This window comes from Erigeron canadensis, chromosome 2 (assembly GCF_010389155.1).
Source record: "Erigeron canadensis isolate Cc75 chromosome 2, C_canadensis_v1, whole genome shotgun sequence".
NCBI classification, from domain to species: Eukaryota; Viridiplantae; Streptophyta; class Magnoliopsida; order Asterales; family Asteraceae; genus Erigeron; species Erigeron canadensis.
The window spans coordinates 38,011,554-38,030,166 of NC_057762.1; the positions used below are offsets into that span (position 1 = coordinate 38,011,554).

Sequence of the window (18,613 nt, forward strand, 5' to 3'; positions counted from 1 at the left end):
CCAAAAACTAAAATGTTAAAAAAAATTAGGGCGAAAATCATGAAGTTGTAATTTTCGGGGTGTAACGAAAAGCGAAAAACAAAAGAAAAATTCTCAGGGGTGAAGCCATAAACGTGTAAAAGCCAAAGAAAAATTTTTATGAGTGAAACCATAAATGTGTAAAAGATATGTCGTAGACACATGAGAAAAAAATTTGGTGAGAAAATTAAAAATGAAAATTTGATAGGGGTAAAAAAAAATACGAGTAAAAAAATAAAAAAATTTGGGGTTGAAAATGGATTTTTTTTTTATTATTGTAGAAATAGTATGCAAAGCTGACTTGTACATTTTCATGCATAAACAACTTATACTTTTGTATAAGCTTTTATTTAGTGTATATGTAATGTGGCACTCAATCATTGGCTGACCAAGTTGTTTAATGAGTATATAAGAGAACATATAGACATCTCAAATTAGCGACTTTCGTATTAATTTGATTGAAACATCATAACAACAAAAATGTTTCTCTCGAATATTTTTCTTGCTTCGTTACTTATACTAATAATGCTCCCAATAATTTACCTCAAAATGTTTTCGTCTTCTTCAGGAAGGCACAAAAACGTACCACCATCTCCTTGGAAGCTACCGTTTATCGGAAACTTTCACCAACTTTACGCTCCATATCATCGATCCTTATGGAATTTGGCCAAGAAACACGGCCCGCTTATGCTTTTACACCTAGGTAGCGTACCGGTGCTGGTGGTTTCCTCCATGGAACCAGCCCGAGAAATAATGAAAACAAATGAATTCGCTTTCTTAAATAGAGGTGAAATAGGCATTTTAAAAAAATTGTCATACAATGGCAAGGATTTAGCACTAGCTGATTATGGAGAGTATTGGAGGCAGCTCAAAAGCCTTGTTGTGTTACATCTTCTTAGTAATAAAACAGTTCAGTCATTTCAAAAAGTTAGAGAAGAGGAAATATCCATTATGATAGACAATATTAGCGATAGTTGTGGTTTAGTAGTCGATTTCACAGAGTTGTTACTTTCAGTAGTAAATAATGTTGTGTGTAGGGTAACCTTGGGTAAAAAATACACCGATAAAAGGTTCCTTAAATTGGTTGAAGATTTTAAGAAGCTAGTTGTTTTATTTACTGTTGGGCAATATATACCTTGCTTGGCATGGGTAGACCGTATACGAGGCTTAAACGTTAGAACTCAAAAAGTTGCCAAAGAATTCGATGAGTTTCTCGAGGGCGTAATTGAAGAACGCTTGAATAGCAATAAAGAAGAATCCGCTCGTATGCATCAGAATGGCGTGATGGTTGATCAAGCCAAATACTTCATTGACACACTGCTGGAAAAACAAAAAGAAGAAGGGGGTGGCAATTTTTACATGGATAGAGATACCATTAAAGCCACCATTTTGGTACGTAATACTATCTCTGTCCCAACTTAATTAAAGTTCTATTTGACTTTTTGAATATGCATGGAGTATTATTTGTTTTGTATTAATATGATATTTACCGTAAATATCTTTGTTCAGGACATGTTTTCTGGTGTAGCTGATACGATGTTCACAACTCTAGAGTGGGCACTAAGTGAGTTAGTCAAGAACCCACTAGTAATGAAAAAGCTACAAAACGAGGTGAACACTATAGCACAAGGCAAACCACAAATCAGCGATGAGGATTTGGGAAAACTCGAGTACCTTAAAGCTGTGTTCAAAGAGACAATGCGACTACACGCTCCAGCTCCTCTAGTTGTAAGAGCATCATCTCAAGATGTCAAAATAATGGGATATGATATTAAAGCCAAAACAAGAGTATTTATTAACTTATGGGCACTAGGACAAGATCATGAAATATGGAAGGATCCTAAGGAGTTCAGACCCGAGAGATTTTTGGATAGTCCATATTTTGATTACAAAGGAAATCATCATGAGTTCATACCTTTTGGTGGTGGAAGGAGAGGGTGCCCGGGTATTAATTTTGCCAACACCCTGATGGAGCTTGTTCTCGCCAACATGATTTACAAGTTCGATTTTAATCTCCCCGGTGGAGAGAAAAGGGAGAATCTGGACATGACTGATCGTATTGCGCTTACTGTTCATAGGAAGAACCATTTACTTCTTGTTGCTGGTCCACATTCTAAACCATAGCCGTCGTTATTCTAAACGAATGGTGTTCTGTTATCCTCTATATGTTTCAGTTTGTACCTGCTTGTGTGAAATAAGAGATCTTATGTGGTTCTATTATATCATACCATGTATGTGTCAGATTAGAGATTGTATTACTTTGTACCATGCACTAATCATTTGCTTCCGAAGTTGTTGTTGTATTATATCATGTCTGTCTATACATATGCGCGCTTTGGTTGATTTGCTATATATATATATATGCCTTTTCTTTGTTATCTGATTCTTTAGTATACTGTATATATATAGGTGATATATGTCATCTTCTTGATCTTGAACAAATAGCTAGAGAAGTTAACAAGGAAAGGGATCGAGATGATCTGCACACCATATTTTGTTTAACCGTAAATCATTAAACATATATATTTCACATGATCTGAGTATTATATAATATAACACCTTAAAACACATTTGTTGATACAAGCTAGGTCACTTTTCATATGTCATATTCCCAAGCATTTCCTCCCCTAATTAAATTTCGGATCATCCGTGAACAAGCCACAGTCGGCTTACAATTTTCTATATTCCCATAGAAATCCGTCTCTAATTCAGTTGTTAATATTTCTGACAGAAATCCGTCACTATATATTAAATTAAATAATTTATTTAACAAATTAAAATAGTTACAGTGTCGATCAGATTATTGACGAAAATTTCTATAGGTAAATTCGTCCGAAAATATTATGTACGAGCCTTTTTTTTCGATTCCTACGATTTTAGCCAATGTTAATCCACGGGTAATAGTGCATATATGTCAAACTACAAGTGATAGTCGGGTTGCATGGTCCATAGTCTGTGCCAGGAGGTTAGGAAGATTAGCATAAAAAAGGGTCCGTGCCAAACTAAAACCCACAACACACACAATATTTGAGCTGACAAAAGGTGTTCTTTAGATTGGTCCCCGGACACTTGAGACTAGAATGACAACCTATATATATATATTAAATTCCGGTATTGGATATTTTATTGGAATTTTGATCGAGTAGTAGAGCCTATATACAATCTACTAAGCTTAATTAGAGCTACGCGCCCACAAATCAATCTTGACATAACCCATATGGGACATTCTTGATCGAATACGCTTACAGGTTAATTCCTTGAGCCCTTCTAGTTAAGTTTTTCATACAAAGACAAAGTCCGAGGTGCTACTAATTAATTAAATCCATGGCTCATTCGACCAGATCGAATTGATCGATGCTGTCAAAATGATAGATTCTTTCTGGACAAGATCAGTCATTAATTGATCCAGAGGAAATTATTTTGCTTAAGAAATAAGCCGATGGTGCCTACATAAAAAGTTTGGGTGCACGTCCCCGTGAATGATCTTAGTCAGTTATAAAGAGAATTACATGTCTACGTACACCAAATCCTTTCTTAGATTTCATGACGTCGAAGTGACATTTTAATTAGCCTGAACCAACAAAAGGGATTATTATATTATTAGACTGGACGTGACGATGTGTTTAGGCATTCTAAGAGCATCAGGTATGGGAGGGTTTACCCCGACCCCGAACGTGATGTGGCATGTCGGCAAAGAACCAGCCACCATTCCGCCCCTTTCGGCGCCGACCCTTGATTCGTGGTCCGGCATCTGAAAGCCGATGCTCGGCGTCACTTTCTCTTTCTCCCTTTTTGTCTTTGTTTTTGGTTTACAATACTTTTACGTGTGTATATATAATATAATATTAATATTAATATATATACCTCTATGTATATTAGAATGAAACTAACCAATGTGTATACATCCGCCGGTGGTCGTGATGATTAATTGTTTTCCGATGATGATGATGTTCGTGCATTGTTGTGTCCAAGCACCGAAAGAAAAAGATGAAAGAGGTGGGTTTTATTTGAAGCAAAATTGTTTAGGAGTTGCAAGTTATAATTTGAAGAAATTGTTTGACTAAAAAAATTGTGATGGTCAGCTGTTCTTTGGAGAAGATAAGGTAGTAGAACAAGTGGAGAAGACAAAGAATTTTTATTAATAACATTCAATATGTATATGTGCATATAATAATAAAAAGATACATTATTTAGCTGAATAAAAGAAGTTGTAAAAAGAAAAATTAGTAACTTAGTAGTAATTTAAGCAAAATAAATTCATATATAAGTGTGTTAGGCAATCATATTTACAAAAATATTAGCATTCGTTTTATATTTATTGTGAAAAAAAATTAATGCATATTTTAGTTTATTAATATATTTTAGTTTTATTACATGTAACTTTTATTATTGAGTAAAAGGTTTTTAATAAAAGTATATAATATAATTTATATAGGTAAATAAAGATATATAAAAAGTGATGTTCTGCGTTCTGCGTGGTTCTGCATCCATAACAGCCCAAAATTGATGAAATAGTAAAAGGTGATGTGGAGATGAGGTGTCGTTCTGCATGATTCTGTATGGCTTAACCATACCTGATGCTCTAACTGATCAAACTAAACTGTTCTTATTTGGCTTCTCTGTAATAGCAAAAACTTGAAGGCTGTCCAATCCTTCCCCTAACTAGAAAGGCTTCTAATCACCTAACTTACTGTCTGATGATGTTACATATATGGCCCTTTAACTAGCTAGCTAACTCTCCAGCATCTCGCTAGCTAATTAGGCTATTCCGTATAAGGCAAGAAAAAGGGCGTGTTGCCCCTGGTCGACATCCACACCGCCCCGCTGGGCCTATTCCGTGTGAGGCATTACATAGCTAGTGTAGTGTCACGTGCCACAGGTCCTCCACCATAAAAGGTAGCCTCACTTCATATTTTTTGAGGGATTTACTGCTTGTTGATCAAGTGGCGAAGCCAAGATTTAGCCAAAACTAGACAATGACTAAGCAGTAGCGGAACTAAAATTAAATGTGACTCATAGCACAAACAATTCTCATTAGCTTTATGAGTTTTTTTGTTAATTTTTTTTCGAAAGATTAAATTTAGTTGCATTGACCAGTATCTCATATTTATCAAACCCGTAACACCAATTAAAAGAGTTGTGATCATTTGAAAACTAAATATTTTCGTAAAAAATAGAAAACTGACCAAAACACACTGTGATCTGAATTTAACACAATGTGTTTTTTAATATGTATTTAGAAAACACATTATGCTAAGTTCATATCACAGTGTGATTGAACAGTTTTTTGATTTTAAAGCACTATTAAAAACATACTGTGATTTAAAACTTAATACAATGTGTTTTTAGAATATACAATAAAAACGCATTGTATTAAATTCCTATCATAGTTTGTTTTTGCCAGTTTTCTAGTTTTTATAAAAATTTTAATTTTCAAATGAACATTTCACTCAAATTAAATACATAGTCAAAACCCGTTCATACCTTGTAAATTGAAGAACAAATATAAACCACATAAATCAAAACAAAAACAACAACAACTTGGATCTATTACTACAAATATACATATGTTAGATTGAATTAAAAAGGATAAAAAAATAAAAATTCAATGAATTAATTAATATGTACCCATGTAGTCTCTTTATAGATTAGAAAAAAAAAATGGAGAATATTAAAATTTCCTTGAGGGATATGTTAGTTCGTTAGATAGAAAAAGAAAAAAGAGAATGAAAATCCTTCCAAGAGTGGCAGAAAAAACGAGTGGTTGACTTGTTGTAACCTTTAGTGAATGAGCCAATGTTAAAAAAAGTTTACTTTCATATGATTGGCCAACTCAATTATAAACCAAAATTTTACTAAACTACACATATGATTGTTAAGTATTATCAATGGGCTTGGATGAGCCTTGGCCCTCCCTCCTACCAACGTGGCTCCGCCACTGAATGTGACACCATGTACCGTAAGTCCTCCTAAGAAGGTACTCTCACTCATAATATTGTTAACACGGTCACTGTTCAAAAAAATTAATCTTTAGTTATATATTGAGCCACATTTTAACAAGTTTTCAACCAATACTTATTTGTAACTTTGAATCTTCAATAGCTAACAATTGATGGAGTTAAAAAATAATTCATCAATGACCAAATTAGTTTTTGTCTTTGTAAATATTGATCGTAGAGAGCTAATTACATTTCAACACAGTATCATTTTTGGCACCCGAAGAACTAACATTAGGCCCACATGCCCACTCAGTAGTAAAGTTTGCATTTGCATACATTGAAGAAGAATTTAAACGGGATAAAAATTCTTTCAATTTGTCTAATCAATTTAGTGCTATCTCAGTTAGGAATGTGCAAATAATCGATAAACCCGTGACCCCCCTCCCTCCCGAACGGGTTGAGTCTCGGGTCAAGTTTTTGTCTTATTCCTGGGTCCCGGGTTGGTTGGACCGGGCCGGGTGATGCCAAAAATCGAGAAAATGTGAAGAAAACTTGTGACCCGAACCTTACAGTCTGGGTCACGGTTATGTTTTTCATGCATTCGCGGGTCACGGGGCACTAGAGGTGTAAAAGAAATCGGGTTGAAAGCCGAACCCGAAACTGGTTAACAACGAGGTCCGACCTAACCTAGCGGTTACTAACTGGTTTGGGTTTTTGGTTTTTTATTAGGTTGAGATTTGGCCGGATTCGGTTTTTGGTCAAAATACTTGGTCAAACCAGGTCAATACTAGGTCAAAGTTTGACCCAAAACCGGTTTCAAATCAGGTCAGGTTTGGGTTGAGTAAAAACCGGTTTTTGTACACCACTAGACTTACGCGTCAACCCAGTTCGGGCCTAGTCAGGCTGGGTTTCGATCCGTACGCATCCTTAATCTCAGTCATTGGATTAAAATTAAAAGTGAAAATTTAAAATTATTCTTTCCGTCCCACTAAAAGTGTCATGTTTTGAATTTTCAAAATTTAACTCTTGCAAATTTGACCTTAAATAATTTTTTGTGTGTTAGATGATACTTGATGAAAGTTATATGAATCTATTGTGTATTAGAAGTTTTTTTCAATGATATAATTTTCATCAAATTTTATATAACACAAAAAATATACATTTAAGGTCAAAATTTAAAGACAATTCAACAACATTGCAGGGGGAACACCTCCGACGATCACCAGTCCACTTTGAATATTCAAAGTAAGACACTACAATGGAACGGAGGGGGTAAGTTGATCTAATTATTGAGATTGTCTCAATGAAAAGAATCTCCATCAATTTTAACAATGGATATTGTGATTGAGGTGATCGACTAAAATGACTATGAAAATTTACTAATTAGACTTATAATAATTAAGCAAAACAATAATAAAAATAAAAGTTATAGACAATAATAAAATGGTGTATCCTTCTCGGGATAATTGAATTAACTAGATTAACAAACCTTATGAATTATTTGTTCAAATTCACATGGACATAATTTGTTAAGTTGAAATAAACTATTTTGGGTATAATCTATATTTACCACATAACTTGTCTTAATCTCTAATCTAATTGAATCCGGCACAAATTATTGACTCGGAATAGACTGTCTTGCAAAAATTTAAATAACAACTTAATTAAACACAAACTGCATAAATCACCAATAAAAAATCAATGTCATACAATTAGATAAAAGTTTGCAAAACATAGTTAACAAGAATCATTCACCGGGGAGATGACGAAATACTTACCCGAACATTGTCATTCCCAAATCACCAATATGTGTGTCGAATGATATGGAAAAAAGGTAACTCTCAATGCCGTCTTTTACGGTGCATGAAAGGGGTTGATATGTAGACAACCTTATCCCTACCAAAGGTAGAGAAGCTACTTCCAGGTTCTATCAAAGATAGAAAATGACCTCCAACTTGGGCATGAGGATCGAACCAATGACCTTTGTTTCAGAAGCAAGGGCTTCAAAACCACTGATCTAACTCAGTTGGTTTGTCGAATGATATGGAAATTAACCAATTAAAATTTAATGTTGTTTTGTTGACTCCTAGTCTGATGTCAAGCCGCAAGAGAACAAAACCAAAAACGAGAAGTAAAGTTGAGCTATATTTTTTCTTTTGTGATGTAGTCCATTCGCAGCTAAGGCCCAAAACAATTATGGCTGCTTTATTTTTATGCTTTCAAAATTCAAATATAACAACTAGGACTATATGGTGTATTCTTCGAAGACTTGTACACCACCTTTATCCACTTGTACATTGATGGTTAAATTGCTTTGTAATATTGCAGTCCCATCACTTATTTGACTTCTGATCCGCTTATCACCATTTTAAGACATATTTTATCATTTTATCTCAAAATTGAAATGCACCTAATACACATCAAAGTAAGTCTATTTTTATAGAAAACTATCTCATTTAATTTATTCTTAGATCACATCTACTTATATACTAAAACATGATTGATATCTTTTTAAAACGACATATGTCACATTATATAAACAACAAATGTCACTTTTTATTTTAAGAATTTTAAAATAAATAAATTACTTTAAATAAAATAAATATTATTATATAATAACTACTCCGTAGATACCTATAAGTTGGAATCTGTATCTAATTGAAATTCTAAATTAAACCTATTTGTTGTTCTCCATATCTAATTAAAATTTTAAAGTTTATCTTATATTTATTCTTTGACATTAAACTCAACATTCATAAACCGTTCAGGCAATCTTAGCAATTCGACAACGTTGCCTCAAGAATGTACACCAGAAGCACAATCATACCAATGCAAAGTTGCTCATATACAACTAAGTAATATCTAAGATAATACTATCGTAAATAAGATAAGTTTTAATTATATTGTTTTAAGTATATTGGCTATGTCAAGTTTTCTTGGTTATTGTTATTAGTTAGTTGATGATTATTTATTAGTAGACCGCCTTCCCTATCACCACCGCCGTATTGTGCAGGTATTATATAAATTATATTATATAATTTATTGCTACCTTTGGTTAGACATAATGGCTATTAATATATATTTATTATAATAAAAAATAATACAAAAATAAACCATTATGAGTCGACCGTGTAACACGCGCGAGTATCAGTACTAGTTAATGTATATTTAATAATCACTTTTCACGAGGTATCACTACGAGCCAAAATAAAACATTGATAATTTAACTTAATAGCATAAGTTTTAGATAAATCATAAATTAATTATACGAGGCAGGCTATTAGCTTTTTGGATTTACACAAAGACTCCTATATCAAGGTTTTAGATAAATCTTAAATTAATTATATGAGGCAGGCCGGCTATTGCTTACTTTGGGCTTGATATAAATTTTCTCTAATGTTATTTCCTCGATCACTTATGTAGTTATGTTAATATTGCTCTCAAAAATTTACTGTACCTTAAAAGATTTCCATCTTCTTCGGGAACGCACAAAAATATACCATCACACACCTCGGAAGCTACTTTCACCAACTTTACTCTCCATATCATCGATCCATATAGAATTTGGCCAAAAAACACGGCCCATTTATGCTTTTACACACCTAGCTGGTAGTTTCCTATGTGGAATCAGTGAATTTATGATGACCCATGAATTCGCTTTTTTATTTATTATATGGGCTTGCCTTTGTAAAAACGAGAAGAGTACCTGCGCAACGAGAAGAGTACCTGCGCGATGAGCGGTAATGATGGTGACGGTGGTGGTGGCATGTGGCGGTAGCGAAGGTGGTGGAGGTGACAGTGGTGATGACGATGTAATGGCGACGACGTGGCAGTAACGAATGTTGGCGTGCGGTAATAACGATGACGACGGTGTTACGTTGGCGGCGATGGTTGGTGATGGAGGCGGCGGCAAGTAGTGTAAGTTATTGATATTAGTATCACCGCTTTTAATTAATGTCCCACATTGTATATGTATTATAGCTGACTGTACAAGTCAGTAATACATGAATGTGGTACACTAATCGATAGTTGTGATACAAATATCACTCCTATTATAAATATAGATAATTGTCTTAAAAGAATCGGTTAGTTGTATCTGGACATTAGTTATTAGCCAAATTGCTTTAGTGATTAAAATATTTAGCCAAATCGATTAGGGGCTTGCCATATTATTAGTGATTAAAAAATTTAGTCAAATTAATTGATTAGTTGCACTTGGACATTAATTATTAGCCAAATTGATTTATGTGATTAAAAATTTTAGCATTATTAGTGATAAATAAATTTTATATAGCTTCCCATATGATTTAGTGATTTGAAAATGAGTTTTGCTAAATAAAGCGTTAAGGACTTTTGTTAAGTTACATTAAATAGTTGTGTATTTATTATAAAATACAGACGTTAAACTTTTAATATAAAAAAGTACAAGTTTTTTTTATGTACGTTAAATGAAAGCCTTAAAAATTTTACCTAAAATTTTCCTTTAAAAAGTTAACCGAATTGATTAGTTGTATGTGGTCATTAATTAGTCTTTAGCCCACCAAATAACACCAACCACCATTCGGCCACCCTACATCTATCTATACTATATACACATTTAATTACTTGAAAGTTCAAACCAAAAAAAAAACAACAGAAACCAACATGGCAGCACCCATGCCAATAGTCAAAGTTGCTGCCATCTGTGGATCGCTTAGAAAAGCTTCTTACCACGCTGGCCTCATTCGAACCGGTACTTCTTTCTTCCTTAATTTCTTCTTTTCCATGCATGAATATAGTTGACATATTAATTATTATGGGTATAATAGTAGTAATAATAATATTAAGTTATTAATGAATTTGTGTGTAGCGATCGAGCTGAGCAAGTCGATAGAAGGAATAGGCATAGAATATGTAGATATATCAGCTTTGCCGATGCTCAACACCGATCTTGAAGTTGATGGGACATTCCCGGCTTCTGTAGAAGCTTTTCGTCAAAAGATACTCGAATCTGATGGTTTCCTTATTGCTTCTCCGGAATATAATTTCTCCATCACTGGTAACATCATTACTACTTTCCTTAAGTTTTTACTTAATTACTTATTATGTTGTGGATTCAATTCATTCCATATTTATAAGTTCAAATTAGTTGTGATATTTTTATTTTGTTTATGCAAAAAATGAGAAAGATAAAAAAAAAAAAAAAATCAATTAATTAATTTGTGAATCGTGAAAGTATAAATTTACCAATTGGAGATTGTGTAAAATGAGAGGTGATTTTATGGAGTATTAAATTTGAGAAGTCGTTATAAAGTCACATCAACTTGTTAGTCAATGAATTCCATTTTAAAACCGTAAACAAGTAGAGGTGGGCTAAACGTGAGCAATTGAGCATCCCGTGATTGTTCTGGAACTTTTTTCTTTTTTCTTCTCTTTTTTCATTAATATTATACTCCACTTTTAAAACTACTCCAAATGCCTATTCTTTATTTTCATCCCAAGAAACATAAACCTTTACCGAGACTAGTCTCACATTTCGTGCGACGGTGTGAGGTTAATACTAGGCCACTTTTACGGTTGCTTACTTGAACTCATTTCGTATTATTGTCTACAAGTATAGACGGATCCAGAAAATTGAGGTGGTGGGGGCAAAAAAAAGTTACCTTAGTCGAATAGCTTCATCTAAGTAGCCTCAAATCAGCTGCAAAATCAGCACCAAATTCAACATTCCAGCAGCCTTAAATCAGCTACAAACAACACCTAAATCTCACCTAAACAGCCTTAAATCAGCAAGAAAACAACACCAAAACAGCACAAAATTCAGCATATAAACAACATATTTTTCAGCATACAAACAGCACTAGCAACAGCTTAAATTCAGCATAGAAATAGCACCAAAAACAACACTAAAAATGCTTAAAAGAGGATAAAAACAACATACAAATGGCAGTAAAAACTGTTGTAAGAACAACAGTAAAACATCACCAAAAAACAGCATTTTAAGTGCCCAAAACAAGCTAAAGATAGTATAAAATCATCATAAAGGTACTAACAAAAGTAAGTTTCATCAAACTAAGGTAACCAAATTACAAATTACAATTGTCCTTTGCGAGTACCCATATTTAGAAAGCGCTCTATGATTTGTTCATTCGTGACATTGGCAAGTGCTTCTCTTTCTATCGAACAAATCAAACATGAGTTAAAGAACATATCACCAATTCGATTTCGCAAATCCGTCTTTACAAGCTTCATTGACGAAAAACATCTCTCGACTGTGGCGGTTGCAACGGGCAAAACCAATGCTAGCTTTAATAGACGATATACCAAAGGGTATGAAAGATGTTTTCTTGTTTCCACCATTAACATTGCAAGAGCGGTGATGCTATTCAAGTTAACAAATCTTACATCATGTTGCACATTATCATGGTACAACTCAAGTTCATGCAAAAGAGTCTTTCTTTCATTGTCATCAAAATCATAAGGATACATTTCACTTAACTTCACTAACTTTGATACATCAAAGTTAGAGAATGAAGCACATGGATTCAAAGCGGCCATATTGTCAAGTAATTTGGTGCTAGCCTCACTAAAACGATCGCCAAATTCAATGATGATCAAATCCAATATGGTATTGAAAGATTCAAACTCATAATAATGTCGATTGGTAATGTTGTCCCTTTGGCATCTTTTATTAGCACAAATTTCATCCATTTTCAACAACTTGATGCCATGTTTCACACAAAACAAAGAGACTTTCTCTAAAAGTCGCTCAAACCCATTAAGCCTATACTCTTGAAGTTTTCTTTTTGTAGAATTCACCATTGAAACCGCTTCCAAAATGTCTTGATCTTTTCTTTGAAGTACCCGTGACAATACATCCGTGATCCCTAAAATGTGTGACATCAAATGCAAAAGAAACACACAATCAAATGAACTTAAATACCGTTTGAGACCAATTGCCTTATTCTGTGTAGAACCATTTGTTCCTTCCTTTTTAACATAATCAAGTACGCTAAGAACGGATGGAAACAAAACTTCCAAACGCAAAAGTGTTCTGTAATGAGAGTTCCATCTTGTATCTCCGGGCCGTGTTAGAGAAAGTTCTTGGTTTAAGCCACTTCCTGTTGTAAGTAAACCACAACGAATATCATTTGCCACTCTCTCTTTCTCCTTTTCCCGCAAAATGTCTGTTCGTTTACATGAAGCCAAAACCACATTCATCAAAGTAGATAACTTGTCAAAGAAATTCACTACGCCCAAATGATTTCTTGCAACCGCTACAACCACCAGTTGAAGTTGGTGAGCAAAAGAATGTACATAATATGCCGAATTATTTTCTTCTAAGATTTTTGCTTTCAAACCATTAAACTCACCACGCATATTACTTGCGCCATCATAACCTTGACCCCTTAACTGCATCAAACTCAACTTATGTTTAGCAAAAAATTCATCAATGGAAGCTTTAAGAGACGAAGAAGAAGTTTCCATTACATGAACAAGACCCACAAATCTCTCTTTAACAAGTCCATGAGTATCAACATATCTTAAAACTATCGCCATTTGCTCTTTTTTTGATACATCACTAGACTCATCAACTAATAATGCAAAAACATCATCACCAATATCTTTAAAAATAGATTTAAGTACTTCCACTTCAAAGCAAGTAGCAATATCTTTTTGAATACTTGGAGCCAAATATTGATTATTCCCCGCCGCTTTTGGCAACTTACGAAGTTCTTCGTTTTGACTTAAAATTAAGTCCATTAACTCCAAGAAGTTACCTTTAAAAAGAGACGTTTTCTTCTCATCATGTCCACGGAATGCTAATGCACATTTTAAGCAATATCTACAAGCATCAATTGTAGCATTTAATCTAATTCGATTCGCATTCTTAACAATATCATCTTGCTTATGAAGGGCAACACCAATAGATTGATTTGGTTTCATTAGATCTTCACAATTTTTAAGTGCTCTATTGTGAAAACTATTAATATCACCAACATGACTCTTAAGTCTCTTCGTCTTATTCCAACTATTAAAGCCTTGTGTCACATAAGCATCACTACCACTTTGATTGACAATATAATCTCTACATAAATAACAACACAAGCAAAAGACTTTATCTAATTTGATACTATATTCTAACCAATTCCCATACTTGTTAAACCAATTCGGGCTAAAAGCCCTTTCTTGATTCCCTATTACCCTTTTTGGGAACTTATGACCACGTGGTTGACAAGGTCCCCTAAGCCAATACTTTCGTCTTATCTCATCTCTTTGATTAGGGTGATATTCAAGAATCCTTTTCCTATCGGCGGGATCCCATGGAAGATTATCTAAATCAACTAATACAGGCATTGTAGGAGTAGAGGTAGAGGCTGGTCGAGAAATATTATGAGTCGTATTTCTAGTTGATGATTCGCTACCAATAACATCATCTCTTGAAGATGGTAACTTTCTTTTCAAGAATTTTTCCATGTCTCCTAATAAAACAAAAATAACTAATAGAATTATAAAACATTTTACAAAAACCAAAAAACAAAAGTCATTATAAGTTTATAACATTACTAATTAAAATTATGACCTAATGATAAACCCTAATAAAATTGGGGATTTAAAAATTGAAATAGGATTTAGAAAATGAAATACCTGTTCAATAAGGTGGAACCATAGAATGATCAAAGATTTTAGGTAGAATATCAATAACTATAAGTGCAAAATTGTTGTCCTTGATTTATCTAGCAATTATTAGCAAAATTGCAAACTTCCACCAAAAGCCTTGTGAAGCTTCCAAACACGTTTTTCCCCCTGACTCCTGTACGTTCTTTTTTTTTTCTCTCAAAGCCTAAATTTTTTTTTTTTTTTGTTATGGGTTGGGTTCTTTTATTATTTTGGGCTGGGGTCATAACTAAAATTTTAAGAAATTTAGTAAAGTTGGGCTTTAGTTCGTTGGGTTCATACTCCCCCCCCCCTTCTAGTTACTTGCATCCGCCTATAAGTATGACTGTATGTGTAATTATGTGGGTTGTGATCATTTGAAAACTAAAATTTTTGTAGAAAATTGGCCAAAACATAATACAATCTGAATTTAACACAATGTGTTTTTAATTCTTTTTAGAATTACACATTATGTTAAGTTCATATCACAGTGTGTTTGAACAATTTTCTGAATTTCACGCGCTATCAAAAACACACTGTGATTTAAACTTAACACAATATATGTGCTTTTAGATTACACAATAAAAACATAAAATATACAATTAAAACACATTGTATTAGATTCAGATCACAGTGTGTTTTAATCAGTTTTCTAGTTTTCACAAAAATTTTAGTTTTCAAATGAACATTTTACGTAATTATGTATCCAAAGTCTTAGTTGTAATCTGGGTCAATATTTTTTTATGATCATTATAGTTCATGTTTTGAAACGGTGGTTACAAATATTATGCTCATATTTCATCATTCTATGTATAGCACCTTTAAAGAATGCAATAGATTGGGCATCAAGGCCACCAAATGTGTGGGCTGATAAGACCGCTGCTATCGTGAGTGCCGGGGGATCATTTGGTGGAGGACTGTCACAGTTTCATCTTCGTCAAACTGCCGTGTTTCTTGATATTCATATACTAAACAAGCCCTTGTTTGTCTTGAATGCGTTCCAACCTCCTGCAAAGTTCGACGATGATGGCAATTTGATCGACCCTCAGGCTAAAGAGAGGTTAAATACTGTTCTCGTAGCTCTAAAAGAGTTTACCTTACGACTAAAACAAGCCAAGTGATGATGATTTGCATAAAAGGCTTGCGAAATCCCGTCTTTAAAGTATTGATGATAATGAAATAAAATGTTGCGCTTCCCTTCTTTAGTAACGCTAACTTAGGAAGGTGAAGTTTACATTATTCTTGATGAGAGTGAGTCATGGCATGTTAGTCTTGTTGAATCTTGTGTTACATGCTTTTTATTTTATCACAGTTGTCGTGTATGCATGGTCTCTCTGGTTATCTTTAAATTGTCGAGCACAAATTGGGCAGATTTGCTAATAGACAATATTGTGTTCGTTGTGTACAGTGTGTTAATTTGATGTTTTGTTGATCTTTTATAACTTTATTGTGAGAAACGTTACGAATTTGATACAATGCCAAGTATAAGATTGTTTTGGTGAGTATTAAATCTAACTCACAATTAATGCAATTAAATTAATTGATGTCATTGTTGATATGTTACATGTATAGAAACTCAAACAAATGCTTACAAGACATGTATAAGGCTGACTCAATGTCAATCTTTTCTAAAAATGGATATTATAAAATGGAAGATGATATTCGTATCTTTGTTTTTGATGAATGCACTGTAACGTATAAATTTTATAAGTAACTATACAAACAAGTATTGTAGAGTTAGTATATGACTTTCCATGTAAAATAGATGAGGTTAATTTTATAAGTAACTATACAAACAAGTATTGTAGAGTTAGTATATGACTTTCCATGGAAAATAGATGAGGTTCCTAGTGTGTGTGTGTGGGGGGGGGGGGGGGGGGGGGGGTGGTTTATTTACACGTATGTGACCTAATTTGGATATTTTGTGATTGCTTTTAATTAAATTAACCTTTTTCTTGACAATTCTAAAGTTGTATTTATGGGATTCGATTATTGATTCGAACATAATCTCTTGTTTAACACTATATTCTTGAGTTTTTGTTTTAAAGGAAAAGAAAAAAAAAGGTAAGAAAGTTGATTTTTTTTGCATTATTGAGTTTTACCTCTTACAAGAAAAGAAAGTATAAGAAAGGAAAAGTAATGGTTTTTACACTCAAAAACTTTCTGACCAATATGGCCTGATTTGGATGGAAAAGATTTTTTCCTATCCTTTCTTCCCCCATTTCTTTTCGTTCAAAAAAAAACTCAAGAATAGAGCGTAAAAGCCCAAGATGCTAATCACCTGACAACCTTTATACACATGTTTTTTGGTATAGATGAATGGAAACCATAAGAATGGAATCCAGTCATTTTCCCTTGTTTATTTAACATATCTATATTTATACTCCTTTATAAAACAAATTTTTCCTCTCCCTCCTTAATTTTAAGAACCTGAAATGACACATTTATTTTTCATCTTAATACATCTTTAAGTATATTTTATAAACTGTGACTAAAATGCCCTTAAAAAAAATTCAACCTCTGTCTCTGTCACACAGAACCACACAGCAAAAACCCTAACACAAAAATCGTCCCCCTCCTCCCCCTCCCCTTTTCATATCCCACACAACAATTTATCACATAACCACACCATCACCGTCGCGCGTTACCACTGCTGCATTGCGCAAGCACCAATCTAATAGAATGGAAATATAGAATGAATAAAAAATTTCTTTCTGCTTGTTTTATTCCTTTAAAAATGTTGAAGAAGGTCGACAAAGGAAAGGGAAAGCTAAAAAAAAATATATGACCATTCTTGGTGTAAATAAGAGGGTATTGATTAATAACCTAGAGATGTATAACAAAAGCACATGTCTTGCACTTTTTTATTAGATTTGTGTTGATAAATATTTATGATCTTATTTTTTTTTGTTTTTGATGGGTGATTACTATTCATCTCCTAAATCTGCAACCAAATCGTCTTTCATATAACATTTTATTGGATCTAATCAAATCAAATCCTCATCATAGACATGAAAAAGACCTATCAAATCTTTGATTGAATTAGTTGCATGTCATTTATCTTGTAATAAATAGTATTTGTAAGGTATATTTCTTAGTTGTAAATATAAATTAAAAATTTTATCCTCTAATGGTGATAACAATTAGAGCTGGCATATCGTGTCCGACATGACACGATTACGATAAGACACGAACACGATAAGGTTAAACACGAACACGACACGATACGTGTCAGTTTTTCCAAACACGAACATGACACGATTTTTAACAGGTCACACGATAAGGGGTTTGTTAAGGGACTTGTTAAAAGTTACACGATAAGGGACATGTTAAGGGACCTGATAACGTATTTTATTGTGTCTTATCGTGTCCTTAACGTGTCTTTAGCGGGTCTTTAACATGTCTTAACATGTCCATATATATATATATATATATATATATATATATATATATATATACCACTTGTCTTATCGTGTCTTATCGTGCTTTAACAGGTCTGGACATGTTAAGACACGAATAATTATCGTGTCTTAACAGGTCCGGACCTGTTAAGACACGAAACATGTTAAGGCCAACACGCGAAACACAAAAAAAACAGGTCGTGTCGTGTCGTGCTAACAGACCCGTGTCAGAAGTTGCCTTGGAGGGAACTCTCTAGCGCGGACCCGATTAAGACAACGTATACCTCCCACTGTTGAATCACGACACGAAGTTTTCTGCGAGATTCACTTTAAAAAGAAAAGAAAAAAAAAGAGTAGGCATATGCTTCTTCAGAAAAACAGCTTTGAACACAAAATATCTATATCTATACTATTATCTATACTACTATATAAACCAAACTACACTCTCACTTTAAGTAATTAAGACTTTGAAATGATCATATTACCCATCTTTTTTTATTTATTAATTTAAACATCTTCACTTATATACATATAATACCGTTAATGAAATACTCCCTCCGTCCCATATTAAATGTCCAATTTTGACTTGTCAAGTCTTCTGCTTGCAACTTTGACCAT

General features: G+C 33.5%; 2 protein-coding genes across 2 annotated transcripts; both read left to right on the forward strand.

The window, feature by feature from the left end:
* Positions 1–567: 567 nt before the first annotated feature.
* On the forward strand, positions 568–2,191 carry LOC122588213 (cytochrome P450 Tp4149-like). The gene is made up of 2 exons (XM_043760338.1): positions 568–1,410; positions 1,528–2,191. The coding sequence occupies exons 1-2, from the start codon at positions 568–570 to the stop codon at positions 2,140–2,142; spliced, it is 1,458 nt and encodes a 485-aa protein (XP_043616273.1). The 3' UTR covers positions 2,143–2,191.
* Positions 2,192–10,582: 8,391 nt separating this feature from the next.
* LOC122589900 (NADPH:quinone oxidoreductase-like) lies at positions 10,583–16,033 on the forward strand. The gene is made up of 3 exons (XM_043762229.1): positions 10,583–10,689; positions 10,807–10,995; positions 15,411–16,033. Exons 1-3 carry the CDS (start codon positions 10,602–10,604, stop codon positions 15,713–15,715), a joined length of 582 nt encoding a protein of 193 aa, XP_043618164.1. The 5' UTR covers positions 10,583–10,601; the 3' UTR covers positions 15,716–16,033.
* The last annotated feature ends 2,580 nt before the right edge of the window (positions 16,034–18,613 follow it).

Coding starts and splice junctions, on each gene's coding strand:
- LOC122588213 (XM_043760338.1), top strand. CDS start 568: ATGTTTTCGTCTTCTTCAGGAAGGCACAAAAACGTACCACCATCTCCT. Junction 1,411..1,527: donor CCATTAAAGCCACCATTTTG/GTACGTAATACT, acceptor ATCTTTGTTCAG/GACATGTTTTCTGGTGTAGC.
- LOC122589900 (XM_043762229.1), top strand. CDS start 10,602: ATGGCAGCACCCATGCCAATAGTCAAAGTTGCTGCCATCTGTGGATCG. Junction 10,690..10,806: donor CGCTGGCCTCATTCGAACCG/GTACTTCTTTCT, acceptor ATTTGTGTGTAG/CGATCGAGCTGAGCAAGTCG. Junction 10,996..15,410: donor ATATAATTTCTCCATCACTG/GTAACATCATTA, acceptor TTCTATGTATAG/CACCTTTAAAGAATGCAATA.